General features: G+C 39.8%; 1 protein-coding gene across 1 annotated transcript in view; it reads right to left on the reverse strand.

Annotated features, from left to right (window-relative positions):
* Nucleotides 1-2467: 2467 nt before the first annotated feature.
* LOC143581668 (uncharacterized) overlaps nt 2468-24033 on the reverse strand; it is a 28458-nt gene continuing 6892 nt past the window's right edge. Inside the window, exons 3-4 of the mRNA XM_077064403.1 lie at nt 3989-4052; nt 2468-2990 (exon numbers count right to left, since the gene is read on the reverse strand). Coding sequence (XP_076920518.1) covers nt 2575-2990; nt 3989-4052 — 480 coding nt within the window. The 3' untranslated portion in view covers nt 2468-2574. The remainder of the gene's footprint in view (nt 2991-3988; nt 4053-24033) is intronic.

The raw sequence follows: 24033 nt of genomic DNA on the forward strand, positions 1-24033 counted from the left end.
TATAGTGGTAAGAATAGACATATTAGACGTAGACATAATAAGGTACAACAACTAATATCTACTGGAATTATCACTGTTGACTACGTGAAGTCAAAGGATAATATTGCGGATCCGCTAACAAAAGGCCTAAGTAGAGAGTTAGTTCAGAAGTCGTCCATGGGAATAGGACTGAAGCCCTTGAAAAATTAAAGTTCACACGAAGGAAACCTAACTCAACAGGTTGGAGATCCCAAGAATAGACATATTAGACGTAGACATAATAAGGTACAACAACTAATATCTACTGGAATTATCACTGTTGACTACGTGAAGTCAAAGGATAATATTGCGGATCCGCTAACAAAAGGCCTAAGTAGAGAGTTAGTTCAGAAGTCGTCCATGGGAATAGGACTGAAGCCCTTGAAAAATTAAAGTTCACACGAAGGAAACCTAACTCAACAGGTTGGAGATCCCAAGAATTAAGTTCAATAGGAAAAGCTAATTGTATGAATTAGTGTGGTCACTGTGGGAGAGGGGGGGGGGATAACCCTACAATTTAAGAGGGAGTTTACTACATAGCTAGATAACCTTCCTAGTCCATTCCTAAAGTGACAAGTGTGAGGCTAAGCATATAGCTTTTAATGATTCGACCAAGGTAGTCATACATGGTGAATCACCTATGTGAGAGAGAAGTGGGGTAGCTTTGAAGGTTGTTGTTGGGCACAATACTTAATAGCTCTTGTAGAACCAGGCGCATGTTCGTGACCATAACGAACATAACTATGAGGACTTGACTTTGTCTTGGAGAGGGTCTACACAAACGGCAGACGAGTTCAAAGACAAAGATATCACTATCTACTCAGAGCCAGTCGGCTAAGTATGCTTCATAAGCAAAGGTTCAAAGGATAACACCTACCTATTGTATGCAAGATTCAACTGCTGAAATCAAATCGGATTAATGTTGTTGTTTCGACCTCCATTCATGTGGGGGATTGTTGGAAGTTTTAAGTAAAAGTGTGTGTGAATGACGTCTTCATAAGGAAGTGGTAAAGGTTGTCCCACATCGGATTGGGAACAAAATAATGAGTGGTATATAAGGTAGAGCCTTTACCACTCATTTGAATCTTTATGGCATGTTTTACCACAAGTCCTATGCGCGCGCGCAGGGGTGCAAATTTGGGTTTCTGGACTAGAAATTCATCGAACTCGTGCGTGCCTGCACGTCCCGTAGACACGAATGCAGTTCCAAAAACCCAAGCCCAAATCTGTTGGTCTGGTCAATACCATTAATGATCATAATGATTATGATTATGATTATTATTATTATTCAGTTTTCAATTCTGCACTAATGGTCATTATATGAATATTATTATTCTTTAATATTCTTTAATGGTCATAAATCAGAATTGATTATATGATTATGATTCTTGGTTATAAATACCATGACCATTCTTCAGTTTTAGACACACCAACACTACACACTTCATCTTCCTCTTTGTTGCAACAATATTGTTTTCGTTTTCGTTTTCGTTTTTGTTTCAGGCAAGTGATCGAGTCCGTCAGAGCTACGATTCTGTTTCAAACCGGAGTACCCTGGGAACAGGACGTGAATTTGTTTAAAGGAATTGTCACAAGCCCGGTTTACTGCTTTGTTTAATTCTATTCTTCTTTCTGATTTGTTTACACAAGATTTCTAACATAATGAATATGGTGGTCTGATTTTCTAAATTGTTGACCATACAATATAGGTAAATAACATATTTGTTGCACTGGAGACCCTTTCGATTGCGTTTGTAGCATCCTGACAAGCCCTAGAGAAAACCCGACACCATGCATGAATCACATCACCTAGAAAATACTCAATACCATCCCGAAAAGCCGTTGGCCGTATTGGTACCGTACCGTCGTACCAAGTACTTTCGGTAATAGTACTCATTTTGGGGGATTTTCGGTAGCAGTACTTTCAGTACCAGTACCGACCTCATATCTAATAACCAGAAAGATTAAAGATCCTAGTGAAACCAGACTATCCTTAAAAAATTTGCAATTCACCTAACAAGAACATGGGCGGCTCGTGTGGTTCATAATATGAACCCGCTCACATGCTGAGCCAACTCAGAATCATCTTTTACTAATCTCAAATTGCAACAGCCACTTACCTAAAGAATCCATTCAACTTAAAGCCACTTATTCATATGTAATGAAGCATATACTACAAGTTCTAAACATGGAATTTTCTAGAAACCTAAATCAATTCATAGTACTTAGAAACAACGGTTGATGATACGAATTATATCATGCTCTGAAGAACGAAACAAAACAACGCAACAATAAAAAAATAAGTCTTGATTGATGTTTTGTATGATATCAAACAAATATCCTAAAGACCATAAATGTCATCGCGATCAAACAAAACCTGTCATCTTGAATGCGAAGCTACAAGGACCAAGCTTTCACATCCAAGAGACCAAGACCATGTAAAACCTTGAAAAAAACACACACGATCTAGCAAACTACAAGTACAGACAACAACAAACATAATCTTTAGCTACCTGGCTCCAAAACACACGACAAACAATAACAAACACCCGAGTCTTAGTTGTTCACCTGCACCCCAAAATGCTCTTTCAGCACATACTTCGACGTTTTCCCAAACCCTTTACCGACGCTTTGCATTGCAGTGATCTTGCGAAACTCATTCTTGATTTGATCCATTATCTTGAAAACATTATGAACTAGTGACGGATCGCCTGATGGTGAACAATTTGCAAGTTTTGATTTTTCTTTTTTGAGCTCTTGATAAAGATTTAAAAGAATGTTTTTTTGGGTAGTGAGGACATTTTCAGCGATTTTGTACTCGGCTGCTTGAGACTGTTTGAGTGAGGCGAGTGTCTTCTCGATCCGCTGCTCGAGTACAGTTGATTCTATCTGGCAATCGAAGTTCGTAAACGTTATCTGGGTTGGAGGTGTTATCGTCTCAGCTTCCATTGGTTCCCACTGTGTAACGTCTCCTGATGACAATAAAAATTTTAACTAAACAAATATTAAAATAAGTACATTTACTTTATAGAAGTTTGTGGATTGGCGGGTTAAACACGACACAAACCTAAAATTCTGACCGAAATCGAAAATGAAGTCAGACAAATGAACCCAAGCACAACACAGAATTTTATGGGTTAACACAAACACGACCCGTTTAAACCAATATTTATTACCTTTTTTGTCTGAATACCACAGAATTGAACTCTTACAACAAAATCCCAACTTTATATAAATAAGTACATTTACAGTATAGATGATGTCAATTTTTGTTTTAATTTTTAAATTTTGGCATAAAATATCCAACCATTTTAAGTTATAAAATAAAAAAACACTATAAAAGGAAAAAAAAAATAACAAAAAAATTAAATAAAAAAAAAGCAGGTTAAACAGGTCAGCCCAAACACAACACATTTAGCTAATCATGTGCGCGGGTTCGACCCGAAACAGACCCAAACCAATTTAGCTACCTGTGTTTGTCGGTTAGACCCAAAACAGGCCCGAACACGTTTAGCTAATTGTGTTTGTGGGTTCAACCAGAAACTGATCCAAACCCGTTTAGCTAAACGCGTTTGGGGGTTCGACCAGAAAGCATCTGGAGTTCTGGACTAAACCCAAAAACGTGAATTTTGTGTTAGGTTCGTGTGGTGTCATAAATTCACAACTGAGAAACCAGATGAGTTAACTTCGACCCATTTTACTCATCAATCGGGGGTTATGTTATCCCAGATGGGTTGAAAGTTGAAACTTGACAATCATCAATTATAAAACATAAAATAGGTTCATTCCAAGATGCACATTATTAGATTATTATTGACATAACTATGTTTTTAAAATAGTGTTTAGTGAACTAATATTATTTACAAAACGAACATATATGTGTTTGTGGGTCAATCCAACCCTGTTTGACCCGCTTTGATTGCGGTTGCCCTTTTATATATAAAAAAAAGTAAAAGTACAATCAAGACACCTGTAGTAACAGCTGATATGTCTTCTTGTTTCCATATATCTTCATGAGTGTTTCCTTCCTTTAACTGACAGCAACAAATGAATTAGCCAATGCACGCATTTTCTAATTAAGTTAACGACTTGTTAGACCATCCTACTTAGATTTTTCACTGGAAAACACAACTCGTTTTAACAGTTTTAAAATGAATAGGGTTGTAAATAAGCGAAGCCGCTTGTAAGGTACCCGAGATCAGCTTGCTAAAGGATCAAACGAGCCTGGATTAAACGAGCTTAAGCCTAAATTAAAGCTCCTTTAACATACGAACTTAACTTCATGAAAAGAATATCTTTGTACAGAAAAGTTCCAAATACAAACATATATTCCACATGGAAACCCTAATCGATTTTCATTTTATCCTTCACAATATTAATGGAAATCTTTTGAGTTACTTTGTGTGTTTGTTACATTTATGTTTGTTTAGCAACAATTTGAGTATTATTGATTCCGTCTTTGATATTCTTTGGATCTTCACAAAAGCGGAACTCGTAACCGTATTGTCAACACGATGTTGTTGGTTACGAGACTGATTGTTGTGTTGATTGATCGGTCCTGACATAGTGCACGTTAAACTTCACATGTAAGGATAAAAATAGTTCGGGTAAAAAGACTAATTTAAAATATGGTTCAACCCGTTTAATGCATCTGATGTAAATGGACACCTTATGTACCAATATTCATAACTCAATTGCTTGCCTGCTAAGACAAATCATATGAAAACTTTGATTAAGAAGAAAACACCTTTGAGGCTGTCCACACGTTATTCAACTATCATTATTAATGTCAGTTCCGGTTTATTACTCCTTAAAATTCCTTTTAAGCTTGTCATGAATGAACAAATAAATCATTTATTGACTTTCAATGCTATTATTAACATGCTAGATACCCTTACCTTTTTCTTTGCCTCTTCTTCAAGATGCTTTTGAAAAGGCGTCTTGTTCTGTGCAATCGAAAACGAACTCAGCCTTTTTGTAAAAAAAAAAAAAAAAAAAAAAAAAAAAACTTCAATATGTTATTCAAAATGTCAATAAAACACTTTTAACTTGAATTAAAATAAAATATGTACAAAGCTTCAAATATGTGACGTAAGTTTTAACTATCATTACGACTCTAATATTTGTTTATATCTGTTTAAAATATTTGTGAATACAAATTCAATAATCAACAATTAGATCTCCTCAGCCCTAAAATCAACAATTACATCTCTTCAAAACAAATTCAACAATCAACAATTACATCTCCTCAACCCTAAAATCAACAATTACATCTCTTCAATACAAATTCAACAGTAAACAATCACATCTCCTCAGCCCTAAAAAGATTCATAATTTCAATATAATGAAACAAAATTAAAAAAAAAGGAAATATATACAAAACTGCTTCTTGTGCTATATTGTCATATTCTTCTAAGTAAAACCTAAATCTACAGATTAGAAAGTTCTCAAGTATTCTTTTAATCATATGCTAAATCATGTAAACACAAAACCAACAATAGTAAAAAACTTCACATTTCACAACATATAACACAAAACAAATGCATAGCTTACAAAAAACAAAAAACAAATTTGGGAATCTCACCTTTAAAGCACAATTATCATCATAGTGCAAAAGTTCATTCAATATAATCTAAACCAATCATAAAAGGAGCTAACATTGTGACTAATTATTTAGACCTAAAAACATATATATTCATTCAGACCATGTAAATTTATTTATAACCAAAGACCTATTGTGCTCCCCAAGTGTGCACCCTTGTATTTTGCTACTCAAGTGTAGTGACATATGTAATAGGTGAACCAAGAGCAACCGAGCATCCGATGTAAACATCTGTTGCTCTTCCATCAACATCCTGCACGGAATTATTTAACTATTTGTCAAATATTATTTTAAAAAATGACACAACATTACAAAATAAAAAAATAAAATTAGTGAATCAATATGATAAACAACAAAACTTGCAATAAAACCAAAAACATTTCGGATATACACTGCCAGCTTGTTGCCCGTTTGCCTGCCACTCTATTGTAATCGTTTTATAGTAAATTATAATGAAATAATCAAAAAAAATTTATACACTGATCTTTCAAAGACAAAATTGAAGTTGTTCAGTCAAATATGGAATAGATTCATAGATCAACTGCAAATAGAAACCTTATAAAGAATAGACGTTTATCGAGAAAAATATTAGCAACTCAGTTAGTAATTGATCTAGATGAAAATCAGTTACTAGCAAACAACGAATCGTCTAGGGTTCGTCGATTAGAGTTCATACTGAAATGGATTCGATTTTGTAATTGTATAGAGTGGCAATTCGTGTCGATAGGGAAAAAATTGGAACGAAAGTTGGACCCAAGTTTGAGAAGTCGGCTATTTTAAACAATAAATCAATTATCGATTCTAAACCCTTTTTGATAGAGAGATTTCTGAAATCCAATTTCTTATTATAGCAATGTCGCTGAGAGTGAAATTAATTATGATAATCTATTTGAAAAAAACGGGTCCCCATTAGTATTGGCATTAAGTGCTTAACTAGTAATAAAAGAAAGAAAACGGTTTATTGAGAAAATATAATAATTTAGTGTTGAATTATTTTAATATCAAGAAATTGTAAGAAGGCTTAGTATATATGAAATATATACAAATTGACCAATAAGAAGATGTCATTTGTCAAAAAATGTTATTGCTTTAATAGTATAGCTAGATAGCATTCCCCTAGCGTCATGAAGGAAATTCATTGCGTCGGAGAAAATTGTATATACATAAAACATAATAATTGGTCTTTTATATAGTTTAATTTAGTTTTTACTCTTAAACCTTCAATCAACGTGAATGACCTAACTATTTTTTTAGTGTCTCCCTTAGTTTTGTAACTGTTTCGCCTTATAGTTTAGCGGCTACTTCTGTCTTTGGTTTCATTGCTTGTTGTTTTGTTTGGTTCAATAATACGGCTTATCCTAGTGAGTTTTATGGACCCACTGGACCAGAAGCTTCTCAAGCTCAAGCATTTACTTTTCTAGTTAGAGACCAACGTCTTGGAGCTGACGTGGGATTCGCTCAAAGGCCTACCGGTTTAGGTAAATATTTAATGTATTCCCCGACCGGAGAAGTCATTTTTGGAGGAGAAACTATGCGTTTTTGGGAATGGAAGAGCTGAAAAATTTGTGATTGAAACTAAATGGTTGTGAAATATGCAACCTAAAGGAATAGATCGAAATGATATGGTCGTAAGTTGAGACCAGTTTGCGACCAAATTTTAATTGTTTTCTGTTTCCTTCTATTTTGCGACTTTCGACCAAATAGAAAAGGTCATAATTTTTGCGATCTTTGCGACCGACTATTATTTTTATTTTATTTTCCCGTGTCTTTTCAGGCTACTAAAATCACACGGTCAAAAATTTTGTGGTCAGTGTGATTTCGACCGTAAATGCTCATTTTTTTTAGAAATGAACGAGGTAGATGTGGTTGTTTCAACTTTCAAATATAAGATTGTTCTCATTTCAACGTATTCATGTGTAGTAGAGGGTTAAATACATAAATAATCATAGCAAATGATGCGAGAACCAATATGTAAAAGTTTTGTGTAGTTATTTAAAGTATAAGATGACTGCTAAGATACCAAGTGATTATAATATATCTTCTGGCTGATATATGCATATATCCACTATAAATCATGGAGTATCTATTTTCAATTTTATATATTGTAAAGACTAGGTTAGCTATCCGTGTAACACACGGGTTATAATAAATAAATTTATTTAAATAATAACATAATGTCACATACAAAAAAAATATGTTCAACAGATATAAAGATATATTATATGGTATAATAAATTACACACTATACAATATGGAAATAGAAAATTTATAAATCTCTAAATATTTCTTGATACGAAATATGTGTAGTTTTATTTGTAAACTTACTTGTTTTTTCAAAACCTAGTAGTTTCATTGTTTCTGATTTTAACTCTAGATAATGCAACAAATAACTGGTCATGAGTTAAAACAAATTGTCTAAAAAACAAACCAACAATTTACGATGATTGACATTCGCTTTTGTTAATCTTCATTCCAAACAAAAATTAAGTAAAAATTTCATTCTCTAACATTAGTACTTTTATCTAAAGGTGTAGGATTTAAAAAAAATAAAATAAAATTGTGAGTTCCAATATTATTTCCGGATATGATTTCGGCTTCTATAGCATGGTTATCATATTGTATTTTCACATGTTGCTTAATTTCATTGCATAGACCAATTTTCTAGTTAATATTTTAATCAGCATCAATTCAACATCAGCTTTTAGAACTAACCTATGACTTAACAACTTTATATTTTGAGGTTATTTAAAAAGTCAAGAAACTAATATTTTCTTATAACGTATCATTTTATGTCTGATAGATACCATATGAAGAATATAAGGATATAAAAGTCAATTCATTGTCTGATTAACAGTGTGTTAACGTTTAACATTTGTATTCCAAATGTATGAAGTTGTCTTTACAGCATGAAAACCAAAACATGTAGTAAAGTTTTTATATTTTTTGTGGATTTTTAAGATGATGGACTGAAAATAAAGATGGGTTGATTAAATAGAAAATTAAAAAAAATGTTGTAAATGGTTACTTTTTAAAACCAACCCGTGGATCGAAACTCATTATAATAATAAATTGTTTTGACTTGAACCATGTTTGATACTTTAACCGGTTAAAAAATCAGTTGTTTGAATTAACATAAATACTGAGAATACTTCAATAGTTAATTTGTCTTTTAAGAGTTTGAATGATTGAAAAGAAAAAAAAATGTATTTAATATGAGAGATGAATGAAAAATTAAAATACAAAATTATTAATAATAAAGATAAATGTATTTAATATGAGAGAGAGGAGGGAAAATTTTTGTAAGAATTAATATGATTATGACATGTGGCAATAAGAAAGTTTTATCTATTATATAGTATAGATATTGGTTCTATTTACCTTATTATTATTATTTCATTTACTTTATATTGTCTCATACATATGTATTACAGAGCTAAGGTTCTCTCTGGAAGCCACCTCTTTATCCTGTTGGATAGAGGTACGGTATGTCTACAATATCTCACCCTTCCCATACCCTACTTATAGCTTTGCTGTTGGTGAGACTTAGGGGCTGTTTGTTTACATCTGAATGGAACCATTCAGATGTAAATATCTAATTCATTCAGACTTCAGACTGTTTGGTTCTAAACTAAAAGACATCTGAATGGTTAAAATTATGTCTGAATCATTCAGACTTGTTGTTGCTGCTGAATGGGACAGAGGCTCATTCAGACATGACTCATTCAGATCTGAATGAACCAAACAACCCCTTAACTAGGTATGATTGATTGATTGATATATTATAAAGATCTACACACATTAAAGTTTCATTTGCAAAGACCAAAAGTTAAAAGTCTCATTACGTAAACTTGTAAAGTTAATTAGCAACCGGTTAAATCACATCGTTTGGAACATGCCGATTAAATTACGGTTGTCAAGGCCTCAAAGGGATGCAACACTTCATGAAGCATCACATTGATTCCCTGCGGTCGATCTGTAGAAAACATCGAATCTTGCAAAACTCCAAGGGTAATCAAATTTGTACATTAACATTGCAATTTAATCTTTGATTATACCAACCAGGCAACAAATACGTTTAGATGAATTTATCATTGAAAGTGTTTTACTAAATTATTACCAAATAATAAAAATCAACAAAGTTGTATCAGTGTGTTGGATATATATATATATATATATATAAGCATTTAGATATTATTAACTTCTAAAGAATAAATTGAACATGAGACCTTGAAGGAATATTTGATATAAGCATTTAGATATTATTAAGTTCTAACACGGAGAATAAATTGAACATGTCATCGTTTGATGCTGATGCCATTTGACAAGTTCGCTTCATACATCTGATGGTCTACAACGACCACCTACTGTTTCAAAGACAACGATATAACTGCAAGTTGACTTTCTTTTATTAGGTTAGCCCGCGTCTAACAATTATCCTCTTGATATAAACATTTGGATATTATTATTAACTTTGTATTTTAATTGGTGCTTACTTTCATGGTTGCCACTTAGTGTAACTAGTTGCATTAAAGAATGTCTCTTACCCCCTTATTCTCTGGTCCTTTGAGTTTGAAAACTTCTCATTGAATGCCAACTTGGAAGCATGTGCCTATTGGCAATTTTAATATTTATTCCATGCAATTGAAACATATATATAGTGCATTAAGTGTGTTCATTTTGCAATACGCATCGTGTCTTCATTTTGTTAGCTTGTCATCGGCGTCAAAATGTCTACTAAGGTAATACCAGGAGACTTGCAGTGCTTTTTTTTTTTTTTTGTTATGTATTAATTTATAATTTTTTAACTTGATATGCAACGAGAAATTATATTAACGCATCCCACGTCGTTTCGGTCATTTGTTACCCGAGATAATACATTTAACATGTGTTGACATTTTTGATTATGCATGAAACTAGAACTCCAAATTAAGTTAAACGTGTTAACTTACACGTGAGATGTCACATTGCAAGCACATATGTGATACTATAAATACCCAAGTTATAGTAAAAATGACAATAAGAAAGAAATACACGTTTAAAGTATCATGGTAATTACTAATTAGCACACGTGATTCACATTAAAGTTTGTTGTTATTTCTTCTTTTTTTTTTCTTCTTATTAACAGCTAATAAAACCTTACTTCTATGTATCAGCAAATTGAGATATATGTGAATGTGCATTGCGAAAAGTGCAGGACCGAAGTTCTAAAGTCTGTGACAAAGCTTTCAGGCATCGATATAATATCACTTGATCTCGAAAAAACAGATGTTGGTCATTGTTGGAGATGTTGATCCGGTGAGTGTCGTAAAACGTGTTACCAAAATCGGGAAAATAGCTAAAATGGTTTACGTTGGACCGCTGAAAAATTCAGATGCGGCCAGTAGTAGTTCTACATGTGATAGTATCAAGATAGAGTACCCTTCTCCCGTCTGGCCGGATGTATATTGTCCGAAACGTATGTCCTGTCTGTCCGAATGTATATCGTGCGGTTGCTGTAGAATATTCACAACCATGTGAAACTGGAGGGTGCGTGATTGTTTGAAACAAAACTGACGTTGTATGTGTGTTGTATCATGTCTTTACTTTTTAACTTGTTGAAGTATTGAATTCATAGTATTATATATACTTGAATAATGTATATTGTAATATATATTTGAAGATTTGAAAACCATATAATAAGTAAATAATAACTATTTGAATGTTTATATGAACTTGGAGTAACAATTTGTTAGAAGTTTGATGTTAAATGAAACTTCAATATTATTTAGTTATAAAAAGAGAAATGTTGGAAAAAATTATAATGAAAATGCGTTCATTAATTTTGGACATTCATAATTGTATTTATACTAGTTGTAGTACCCTGAGCGTTGCTACGGGTAAAGCCTACTTGAAATGCATAGATAGAACTATAGTATAGAAACAAAAGATTTTGGTTAACATGTTTGTAATAGAAGGCAAGTAGTTATATTACAGAAGGTTGTAATTTAAGTACAAAAAAGTGTCTTCATACGGCTATGGTTTTCTCTTCTTTCTGCATAAGTAGAGTTAGTAGTAGGCTGATAATGCATATCCGGTCAATGCTACTACCTGTTTTTGCCCTTGTTCATCTCCTATAATAAGCAAAGCATGACAAAAATTTAGCCAATAACAACTTGGTCAGAAGGGAAATTTAGATTATTGATTCAATTTATGTCTTATTATTTGAAAGCCAAAATTTTATTTTGACCAAAAAGTCACCTCGAACCATAAACATTATTTTGACTTATTTATTTCTTATTCAAAAGTCAGAATTTAATTTTGACCTAAAAGTCACCTCTAACCATAAACGTAATTTTGACTCTTTAATATTTCCCCAAATGTATAAAACTTCAAAATACTTTCAACTAATTTTTCATGTAGCTTTGTAATTATAGTAACTTCAACTTAGCCTCTATCCTATTCAAGGAGACTCTTGTACACCGTTATTCACATCAGAGCCAAATTTATAGAGCATCGCATTTAATGGATTTTCTCTTTGATCCATTATAGCTAAATATCTTTATTTCTTTACCATGTCATAAATTAGGATGTTGGCTATTCACATCAAAGGCAAAATTATAGAGCATTGGTTGTGCATAAATTACAACAAACATAAGGATAAGGTTCATTAACTAAATCGGCAATCTCAAATAGTTTTTGAGTGAACCCCTTGTGACTCGTAACTAATTAAATCCGGCCCAAACCCGTTCTGACCTTAACCCATCAAAAAGATATCATTTGATGTAGAGATCGTGTAAATTTGGGTGTAATGGATTGAACACCTCCACTCTATTGAATTGTTAGAGCTGAAAAACCGAAGTGTAATTCCTTTAAACTTGAACAAATAACATTGTTTATCATAATTATCATCATCATCATCAGAAATAAAGCAAAATTCAGATTAATTCAAAAACTCTCACCATGTCAAGTGCAACGGTAAACCTCTGCTTGTTCTTTCTTCTTCAATCGGACATGCAATTCACAAAGTTATATAACTACTTAATCGCATAAACAGACAAACAAATAATTCTACCTGAGTAAGAACGCTTTAGAGTCTCCGTAGGAGTTGGGAGACGAAGTCATGAAGATTGAACAAAGTACAACAGCAGTAGATTTTCGGATTAGTGAAAACATTTACGTCAAGATCCAGTTCACTTGGTCGTAATTTTGTTCGTAAAAACAGCCTTAAGCATATGGTCTCTTTTTACATCATATAATTGAGTATTTTGGGTTCTACAGAGTGTTTGCAGAAACTGCTTACAAATCATATTCTAAAATGCACCATGACCCGAAGGACTTTCACTATCCTGAGTTAAACTCCACCAATTTTCGTTTGCAACCCCAAATTAGCCCTATTCTAATTCTGTCAACAAAGATTGGACCAATATTGGTTTACCTTGTTTTCAATAATAATGAATATAGTGGTCTGAGTTTCTATTCTGTTGAACATCCAATATAGGTGAATAACGGGTTTCTGGAAGACCCGTTCGATTGCGTTTTTGGCATCCCGACAAGCCCTAGAAAAAATTCGACACCATGCACGAATCACATCACCTGGAAAATACTCAACAGCATCCCAAAAAGCCGTTGACCGTATTGGTAACATACCAAGTACTTTCGGTACGGGAACCCATTTCTGGAGATTTTCGGTACCGGTACCGTGCTCGAATAATCACAAAGATAAAAAAAATCCTAGTGGAGCCAGACCATCCTTCCAAAATTTGCACTTAACCTAACAAGAACATAGGTGGTTCGTGTGGCTCAGCATCTGAACCGACCCGAATGTTTCATATTGTAACAGCTTATTACCTAAAGAATCCATTCAACTTAAAGCCACTTATTCATATGCAATAAAGCCTATTTCTACAAGTTCCAAACATGATATGCAAAATTTTCTAGAAACCTAAATCGATTCATTGTACATAGAAACAACGGTTGATGATACGAATTATATCATGCTACGAAGAACGAAACAAAAAGCAGCAATAAAAAAATTAAGCCTTGGTTGATGTTTTGTAAGATATTAAACAAATATCTCAAAGACCATAAACGTCATCGCGATTAAACAAAACTTGTCATCTTGAATGCGAAGCTACAAGGACCAAGCTTTCACATCCAAAGACCAAGACCATGTAAAACCTTGAAAAACACACGCAGTCTAGCAAACTACAACACAAGTATAGACAACAACGAACATAATCTTTAGCTAACTGGCTCCAAAACAAACAACAAACAATAACAAACACCCGAGTCTCAGTTGCTCACCTGCACCCCAAAATGCTCTTTCAGCACATACTTGGACGTTTTCCCAAACCCTTTACCGACGTTTTGCATTGCGGTGATCTTTCTAAATTCATTCTTGATTTGATCCATTATCTTGAAAACATTATGAACTAGTGACGGGTCGCCTGATGGTGAACAATTTGCAAGTTTTGATTTTTCTTTTTTGAGCTCTTGATAAAGATTTAAAATAATGCTTTTTTGGGTAGTGAGGACACTTTCAGCGATTTTGTACTCGGTTTCCTGAGACTGTTTGAGTGAGGCAAGTGTCTTCTCGATCCGCTGCTCGAGTTCGGTTGATTCTATCTGAAGAGGTAGGTCCCAGCAGAGCCCAGTTGGACCCGCAAGACTCAAACAGGGACGTCTGCGCAGAGACCAACTGGACCCGCAGGACCAACCATGCTCAGAGACGTGACGTCCTTACGCGCAGTATGCAAGCTGGTCCCGCAGGAAATGCCTCCCATGGTGGACTCCGCCTGTTCCCGCAGCCTCGGATACAAGCCATGAGGGAAGGCCACCCGCGCAGCATGGCTACACGCACTAGGTACTTAGCTCTCGATCATTCAGTGTCACCTGAAGGAATGAGCAAAGCCGGGAGCAATCCCGCACAGAGGCGGGAGGGGGAATACTCCCGCCCAAATAAGCCAGTCTATACTGAAGGACCTTTTACTGTACCTGACGAGGTATGGGCGAAAGATCTGATCAGGGATACGACAGCTCACTGATACAGTATGGCGAGCAGCATGCTCCTGTACTGTATCACTATTAAGCCGCTGCCTACTCACCAACTACTGTCATACCACGTGCGTAGCCGGCAGTTGGTGGAAAGGGAATAGTATACAGCAGGCCTGGTCGCTATCAGCCGCTGCCTACCCACCAACTACCAGCAGGGCACGTGCGTAGGCTACTGTTGATGAACAGGAACACTGTTGCAGCCGGCCATACCTCCTTGGAAACCTACCTTCGGTTATAAATACCCCAAATGGTATGACCATCTCATCTCAACATATCTTATTACATTATCATCATATTATACCTGATATCTGCTCTAGCAATCTCTTAATATACTTTTATATTTAAAGAGTAATCTAGTCTGATTCTCACGCCGGAGGGTGGTTACAAGGAGGAACCCCCCCTTCTCAGTGACGAGCTCACGGTGTCTGTTTTGCAGGTTATCAGAAGAACCATCTTCCAAGGGTCTAACCCCTCGTGGGAAACTGCTATCCAACCCCCAGGTTACCAGTAATCTGCCCGGGGTCCGGTTAGTGTTTCTTCATTGGCGCCATCCGTGCATAAAGCTAGAACTTTATTTTTCTCCAGTTTTTTCAAACTTCTACAAAGATGGTTAGAGAAATTCCGGTAACCATAACCCCTGCTACTAGGGGGAATACCGGCAACACAGTTTTTACGAACACTACCCCGGCTACCGAAGCCGGGGCAAGTGAAGTAAATTTTACGAACACTACCCCACTTACCAAAGCTGGGGCAAGTGCAGTAAATGATCGCCTACTGGGATCCACTGATACCCAGGTTGAGAAACGAAGACTCCCCCGCCAAACTCTCGATGAAGTTAAGGCATGGGCGGAGGCACGACAAAAGGAATTCCAGGCTGAGTTGGACGAACGCTTGCGTTCCGTGCAACAGGCCGACGAATTCGAATACTGGGAGGATGACTCGGAGGAATCCGACTCCGACGCGAACCCTCGCCATAGGGCAAAAGGGAAGCATAAGGAAACGGAATCCCAACCGAAAAGGCATTTTGGACAAGCCTTCAAACCAAAAAGCACAGGTGGAAGTCCACGAGACTTCTCTAAAACGTTCAGACCAAACGTTGCAAATGCAGGAACGTCCAAATTTGCAAGGGACATTGCTGAAGCAATCGCCCCAAAGAGTGCCAAACAAATGCCCAACATAGGCACATATGACGGTATATCTGATCCAGACGATCATTTGAACAGGTTCATAGCAGGGGCAACCGTCAGCAATTGGACGGAACCCACGTGGTGTTACATGTTCCAAATGACGCTGGTTGGGGCTGCTAGAGCATGGTTCGATCGTCTACCGGTCAACCACATCTACGACTGGGCAGACTTCCAACAAAAGTTTAGCCAACACTTCAGCCAGCAACGGAAGTATACCGAGGAGCAATGGACAATCCTCAAATGCATACGAGAGGAAGACGAATCTCTGCCAAACTTCATCACTCGCTTCAACTCAAAGAAGCTAAGTTTGGGCAATATCAGTGAAGATCTTGTTCGCGCTGCCTTCATCCAGGGCGCACATGACCCAGAGCTCATCCGTACCCTAACGGGTAAAGATGGCATGCCATCCACATGGGATGGCATCATGACAGCAGCAAAACGCTATGCGGAAACAGAGAAGCAACTGGGTAGAGATCTCCCACAGAGCACAAACCTCTACACCCAGAGGACGAGAGAAGACAATGTCCTCACCGCCCGATTAAATAAAAAACGAAAGCTAGGCATCTGGCAGTCAAGGGTAAACTTTGACACCTCATCCGGCTTGCAAAATCGGTTGGGCGGAAGGGATAATGTACAGTCGCACCGGAACTCCAGATGGACGCCACTCACCAAAAGCGTCACTGAGATATTCGCCACTGAAGGGCTCCCATGGCCAAAACCGCCAATAATCCGACATCGTCACGATGCAGATCGGAGCAAATACTGTGACTTTCACAAGACAAAGGGCCACAACACTGAAGAATGCATAGATGTAAAAGATATGGTCGAAGCATTTGTCAGAGATGGGACGCTCGCGCACCTCGTGGCGTAATAAAGGCTGAGCAGGCGGGTGCGTATAGAACCCCAGCTGGGGAAAACACGAATCAATTCCAGCTTCAATATCGAGACTACATGCTGCGTAAAGAACGAGATCCCGAACCAGGTGCGTATCGGCTCGATGGCACTCCCATCCCAACAAGGGAGCTCATTTACACAGTTTGCATGTAAATCAATTCCAATTTGTAAAGAAAAGGCCAAGAGCCACTTCTAATGGAAATGATTCTCTTTTAAGAATATCGAAGCTGATGATTTTACATTTATACTTTTCTGGGCACTAATATGCCGGTTTTCACCGCATAATTACGTGAAGTCATTGCATGGGAAGGCGGTCCTACCCGCACGAACCCAATAACGTGACAAACCTTCACGCAGGTCAGTTGAAGGGGAAAAAGTTCAGCACCCAAAAATGAAAGTGCCGGTCTATCCGCATGAATCATTAACGAAACTGAATAATAACCTATCAACAACCGCGCGTCGAACGGTTAAAACTATCCAACACTGGTGACGGCATTCACATTACGTGAAGTCGTTGCGTGGGAAGGCGGTCTTACCCGCACGAACCCAATAACGTGGCAAACCTTCACGCCGGTCAGTTGAAGGAGAAGAGTTCAATTATTCCATTAAATGAAAGTGCCGGTCTATCCGCATGAATCATGAAAGGAAAATGAACACTAATCTATCGACAACCGCGCGTCGAACGGTTCAAAACAAAATTCTTAAAAAGGTAAGAAAAACCTACACGCAGGTCAGGTATGGGTAAAGTTTTGCCATCCTACTAAGTGCAAGTGACGGTTCTACCCGCACAATCACGAAAGAGGAAGCAAAACTTCACACCTATTATCAACCACGTTCAAAGGTTAACTTATCCTCAAAAAGTAAGAAAAACCTACACGCAGGTTAGATAAAAGTTAAAAGTTTAGCCATCCTACCAAGTGCAAGTGACGGTTCTACCCGCACAATCACGAAGGAGGAAGCGAAACTTTAACCCACTATCAACCACGTTCAAAGGTTCTTATTCTAAACACTTGGAAAATTGCTAATTTAAACTAAGTATGCAAGTCATAAGTTTATAAAGCAAGGAACCCAAAGAAGGAAATAACAATCTTATACGCAAAAAGATTAATATTTCAAGAGTATATTACAAGAATGGCCGGGTAACTACCCGCCTAAAAGAAAAAATAAAAAACTATACAAGTCTTAGCAATGGGAAGGGATCTTCAGGATCAAGCCTCAGGGCCGCTTCCACTTGGACCCGCTCCGTCAGAAGAACGGGGTGGTTCGAGGAACGCTTTGAGGACAGCTAACCCATCATCAGCAGCAGCTACTTCGTCCACCTTCTCCACCACTGGATGCGGGAAGGCGGCGTATTGGTTCAATGCTTGGTCATAAATGGCTTCAGTATCCACATTGAACAAAGGGAAGTTGGAAGGCGGGACGCCTTTCTCAACAAACCCTAGACCAAGCATGAAGCCGGCCTTTTCCCCATCATCATGAGAAGCGTTGAGGGCTGCGGTCATAGCATCATCGTAAGAGGTCTCTGAAAAGACCCGACGCACAACCTACAAAGAAAACACAAGTATTAGAACCTTTTCTTACAAAAGAAATGCGTGAAGATAAATCTAAACATACCTGAGGCAACGCTTCTCGAAGAAGCCATCGGAGGGCACCTTGAGCTTCGGTATGGGCGCGTTCGGCTTCGCTCTTGTTAAGGTTGGCAAGTAAAACTTCCTTAGCGGCAGCCTCTTCGACGCCCTTAAGCTTCCGCTGGGTCTGGTCAAGCACCCCCCTTTGGTCCAGGATTTCCTGGAGTTTCTTGGCATCTTCCATTGCCAAGGCATCATGAGCGCGTTGGAGGGCCTCTAATTTGGCCTTGAGCTCCTCATTCTCCACACGCAAAGGCTCAGCAACGGCTTCAGCCTTGGCAGCCCTCTCGGTTGCGTTTCGCGCAGTCTCCCTGGCCAGCCGAAGCTGTTCATTCACAGCTTGGGCAGCCTTGGAGCGGGCCTCGAGTCGCGCCTGAACTTCAACCTCGAGGGCCTTGAAGGCCTTCTCCTTGTCGGCGGCAGCTGCCGCCAGCTGTTGGTTCTCCTCCCGAAGAGCACGCGCCTCAGATATGTCCTTGGCGTGAGCTGCTTTCAACTTTTCGTTTTCACGACAAAGCAGCTCGACGCGCGGCTGCATCCGGGCCTGGAGAACCCGAAGCTCATTAGTTAGCCTACCCTCCTGGTAGCTAACCATGGCTTCCCCCAACGCGCCCGGAGGAGCAGCGTGGCGAGCCCAGTCCACGCACTCCACGGGTGTGCGAAGGGTTGTTCCTCGGCGTATGTTCCATCGAGGAACATACACTTCATTGGAATCCGACACTGCAAAAGAAACAAAAGCAGTAAGGAAAAGATGATGAAAAACATAAGGGAAAAAGAGGAACCCTACGCACCTGTAGGGTCAATGACAGGCCGATAGCCGCCAAACCCATCACCTGAACCTAAAGGAAATCCATCCAACAGGTCAGGCAGACGGGAAGGTGGCAAAGATCGGCGTGAAGCCCTGCGCGTACCTGATGGTCCGGCCATCGGTGCCGGTGGCGCGGGCATGGTGGCAGCCGCCGTGGTCGCCGTCGTTGTCTCCGCCGCGGTCGCCGCCTCCTTAAAAGCAGCAGTAACCGCCGGTTCCGTGAAGGATGCTGTAAAAATCGCACTCACGGCCGGCGGTGACATCATCTCGGCCGGAACAGTTGGCTCGACGGAACGAGCAACTGGACCAGCGGACGCAGGCGCAGGCGACTGGGTCGACGCCTCAGGAAGGCTGACCGAGCCTACCGTCATTGGCGAGGAGGTACTCCCCTGCGTTTCACCCAGGATTGCGTCAACATCCACGCCTGCACAAAGAAGAAAGTGTTAAAAGAAAATTATGAAGTGACAAATCTACAAAGGCATTATGATTATACTTACGGGTTTTCTTGACCCTGAACGTACGGACGGGCGGGGAGGAACCCGATGGAGCCGGCCTCTTGGTACCGGTAACCGTCGTCTTCGTTGGTTCTCCGGAGGTAACGGTCGTAGCCTCCGGAGCAGTGGTCTTCTCACCACCAGGCTTCCCCGCCACCTCTTCACTATCTGACTCCGTGTCAGATAGAACCACTGGATCAGCTGTGGCCTTCTCCTTCCCCTTCACACCGGCAGCAGTCTTCTTCTTCCGCACAAGGGGAGGACCATCTGTGGATTCCTCAGAAGACAGGACGTAAGGATTTTCAGCAACGGGTACAGCATTGAGGGGTTCAGGATAGAATATCTCCTTACCTGGCCGCCGGTGGCTCAGGATCTCTTGGCCCGGCGGATAGACCTCCACAAACCTATCCGCCGTTTGCTCCAGGATGGGCAACTCATTGTCATCCAGAGCACGAGTGCCCACCCGCACAGGACTGTCAGCTTCCCGCGGGAACAGGAGCGACTCCAAATTATTCCCCTCTGAAAGAAAAAGAAACAGTTAGAAAATTAACTAATATCAGCAAGAAAGACAAGACATACCATAAGGAATAGAGTTCAAACCATATTCAAGAAGGATGGGAAACCGGGACGCATCCTTCCATACCCGGCTCATCCCCAGCAGCACCATCCCGGACTCCGCAAACCGGTAAACCGGAGATTGGACCCGGGATATCTTCGCGAACCATTCCGCCTCCTGGTAGCTGGAAGCGTGAAGGCTCGGAAGCGCTTGACCCTTCTTGAACTTCATAGCAATGGGGATGGCGCGGGCAGAGATGTAGAAGAACTCCCGCTTCCACGATCGGAGACTGCGCTCGGTCACGCAGATCTTCAAACCCTTAATACGGGTTGTCAGGGTGTACCACCCCTGGACGCACCTCCAAGTATAGAAGGTCATCAGGCGGTCCACGTAGGGCTCAATACCCAGAATCCGGCACACCCACTCGAAGTGCCGGACCTTGGCAATCGCCATCGGATGCACCTCGGTCAGGTGCACACCGTGCCTCTCCAGAACACGATACATAAACTTTGTCAATGGAAACCTAAGGTTCCCATAAACAAAGAATGCAGCATATACCCCGATCTTGCCACTGGGGGCATCGTACACAGTCTGGTGGGATTCAGGAAACTCAGGCTCGAGAGACTCGAGCATGAACTTCCTGACTATGTACTGGTACTGATCGAGAGGTAGAGCACACTGGCACTCGCCAGCAGTACTCCTATCGTCGGCTACAGCTTCAGCATCATGAGAAGACATTTTTGCAGAAAGAAGAGTGATTTCGGGAAAATGCTTGCCTGAAAAAGGGGAGTATTTGCCGGAAATCACTAAGAAGAAGAAGAAGAGAGGTGAAAGTGTGGATTACAAAGAGGCCTCTCCCCCTTTATATACTAATCGCAATTAATGCGGTGAATTTAATGCGGAGGAGAGAGAAATCGAAGGTGCAATGAAACTATGACACGTGGCAAAAAGCAGGCTGGCAACAGCTGTTGACAGGACGTGTGCCAGTAATTTCGCGGCCACGCGCCCGAAAAATCGTGCCCACGCGCCAGGAAAAGCGTCTGGAATGACCATGTTCTGTCACGTCACCATAACTTCCTGCACGTCCTGACACAGTCAGAAGAAACCGTCGCACGACGTTTCAGAGGTTTGGACTGTTCTTATCTTTCCACCAACTCTTCGAATTTCAAAATTCAAAATTTAAAAATATTAAAAAGTAAGCGGGAAAATACCCCTTACATCTTGGCAAACAAGTAACCGTTAGACGGATGCGGGTACAGTGTAAAGGCAAAACCCTTCACATACCTAGCACCCGCAGGAAATTGAAGCCAAGTAAACCTTGGCGAACAAGTAACCGTTAGACGGATGCGGGTACAGTGTAAAGGCAAAACCCTTCACATACCTAGCACCCGCAGGGAATTGAAGCCAAGTAAACCTTGGCGAACAAGTAACCGTTAGACGGATGCGGGTACAGTGTAAAGGCAAAACCCTTCACATACCTAGCACCCGCAGGGAATTGAAGCCAAGTAATCCTTGGCGAACAAGTAACCGTTAGACGGATGCGGGTACAGTGTAAAGGCAAAACCCTTCACATACCTAGCACCCGCAGGGAATTGAAGCCAAATATTCCTCGGCAACCAAGTAACTATAAGACAGGTGCGGGTACAGTGTAAAGGCAAAACCCTTCACATACCTAGCACCTGCAGGGAATTGACGCTAGGAATACCTTGGAAGTAAAGTAACCGTAAGACGAGCGCTGGTACAGTGTTAAGGCAAAACCCTTCACATACCTAGCGCTCCGCTGGGAATTGAAACCAGGAAGGATCTTCTGGGCAATGCTTGCGGAAACGGAAATAACATCCCCGCATAGCGGGAACGTTGAGAACTACGTTGTTTGAAGCTCCAGGATGGAATTGGTGGTTTTAACATAATTGATCACTATGTTCAAAACTACCAAAACCTCATGGAGAATCCACACAACTAGGACTCAATGCTCCTGACTTGCGAGGAGGTTACAGACCTACCCGCATCATACCCAAAGACCAAGCAGGAAACTCGGGCATTTCTGCAAGTGACAAGGACTTCCCATGGAAAACCTTACAAAACCCTTTTCAAAACCCTTTGCTTAAGTTCAAAAGTTCACCTCACTTTATTAAACACGCATGAGAAGAACATTGGACTGGGGGGACTTGAAGAGGTAGGTCCCAGCAGAGCCCAGTTGGACCCGCAAGACTCAAACAGGGACGTCTGCGCAGAGACCAACTGGACCCGCAGGACCAACCATGCTCAGAGACGTGACGTCCTTACGCGCAGTATGCAAGCTGGTCCCGCAGGAAATGCCTCCCATGGTGGACTCCGCCTGTTCCCGCAGCCTCGGATACAAGCCATGAGGGAAGGCCACCCGCGCAGCATGGCTACACGCACTAGGTACTTAGCTCTCGATCATTCAGTGTCACCTGAAGGAATGAGCAAAGCCGGGAGCAATCCCGCACAGAGGCGGGAGGGGGAATACTCCCGCCCAAATAAGCCAGTCTATACTGAAGGACCTTTTACTGTACCTGACGAGGTATGGGCGAAAGATCTGATCAGGGATACGACAGCTCACTGATACAGTATGGCGAGCAGCATGCTCCTGTACTGTATCACTATTAAGCCGCTGCCTACTCACCAACTACTGTCATACCACGTGCGTAGCCGGCAGTTGGTGGAAAGGGAATAGTATACAGCAGGCCTGGTCGCTATCAGCCGCTGCCTACCCACCAACTACCAGCAGGGCACGTGCGTAGGCTACTGTTGATGAACAGGAACACTGTTGCAGCCGGCCATACCTCCTTGGAAACCTACCTTCGGCTATAAATACCCCAAATGGTATGACCATCTCATCTCAACATATCTTATTACATTATCATCATATTATACCTGATATCTGCTCTAGCAATCTCTTAATATACTTTTATATTTAAAGAGTAATCTAGTCTGATTCTCACGCCGGAGGGTGGTTACAAGGAGGAACCCCCCCTTCTCAGTGACGAGCTCACGGTGTCTGTTTTGCAGGTTATCAGAAGAACCATCTTCCAAGGGTCTAACCCCTCGTGGGAAACTGCTATCCAACCCCCAGGTTACCAGTAATCTGCCCGGGGTCCGGTTAGTGTTTCTTCACTATCTGGCAATCGAAGTTCGTAAACGTTATTTGGGTTAGAGGTGTTATCGTCTCAACTTCCATTGGTTCCCACTGTGTAACTTCTCCTGATGACAATAAAATTTTTAACTAAACGAATATTAAAATAAGTACATTTACATTATAGAAGTTTGTGGATTGGCGGGTCAAACCCAACACAAACCTGAAATTCTGACCGAACTCGAAAATGAAGTAGACAAATGAACCCAAGCACAACACAATTTCATGGGTTGACATAAACACGACCCGTTTAAACCATTATGTATTACCTTTTGCGTCTTAATACTACAGAATTAAACTCTTACAACAAAATCCCAACTTTATATAAATAAGTACATTTACAATATAGAAGATGATGTCAATTTTTGTTTTTAATTTTTAAATTTTGGCATAAAATATCCAACCATTTTAAGTTATAAAATAAAAAAACACTATAAAAGGAAAAAAAAATAACAAAAAAATTAAATAAAAAAAAGCGGGTTAAACAGGTCAGCCCAAACACAACACATTTAGCTAATCATGTTCGCGGGTTCGACCGAAAACAGACCCAAACCCATTTAGCTACCTGTGTTTGTCGGTTAGACCCAAAACAGGCCCGAACCCGTTTAGCTAATTGTGTTTGTGGGTTCAACCAGAAACTGATCCAAACCTGTTTA

The sequence above is a fragment of the Bidens hawaiensis genome, unplaced genomic scaffold (assembly GCF_021521415.1).
Source record: "Bidens hawaiensis isolate Kalapana, Puna unplaced genomic scaffold, B.hawaiensis_p1.1 tig00031134_1, whole genome shotgun sequence".
NCBI classification, from domain to species: Eukaryota; Viridiplantae; Streptophyta; class Magnoliopsida; order Asterales; family Asteraceae; genus Bidens; species Bidens hawaiensis.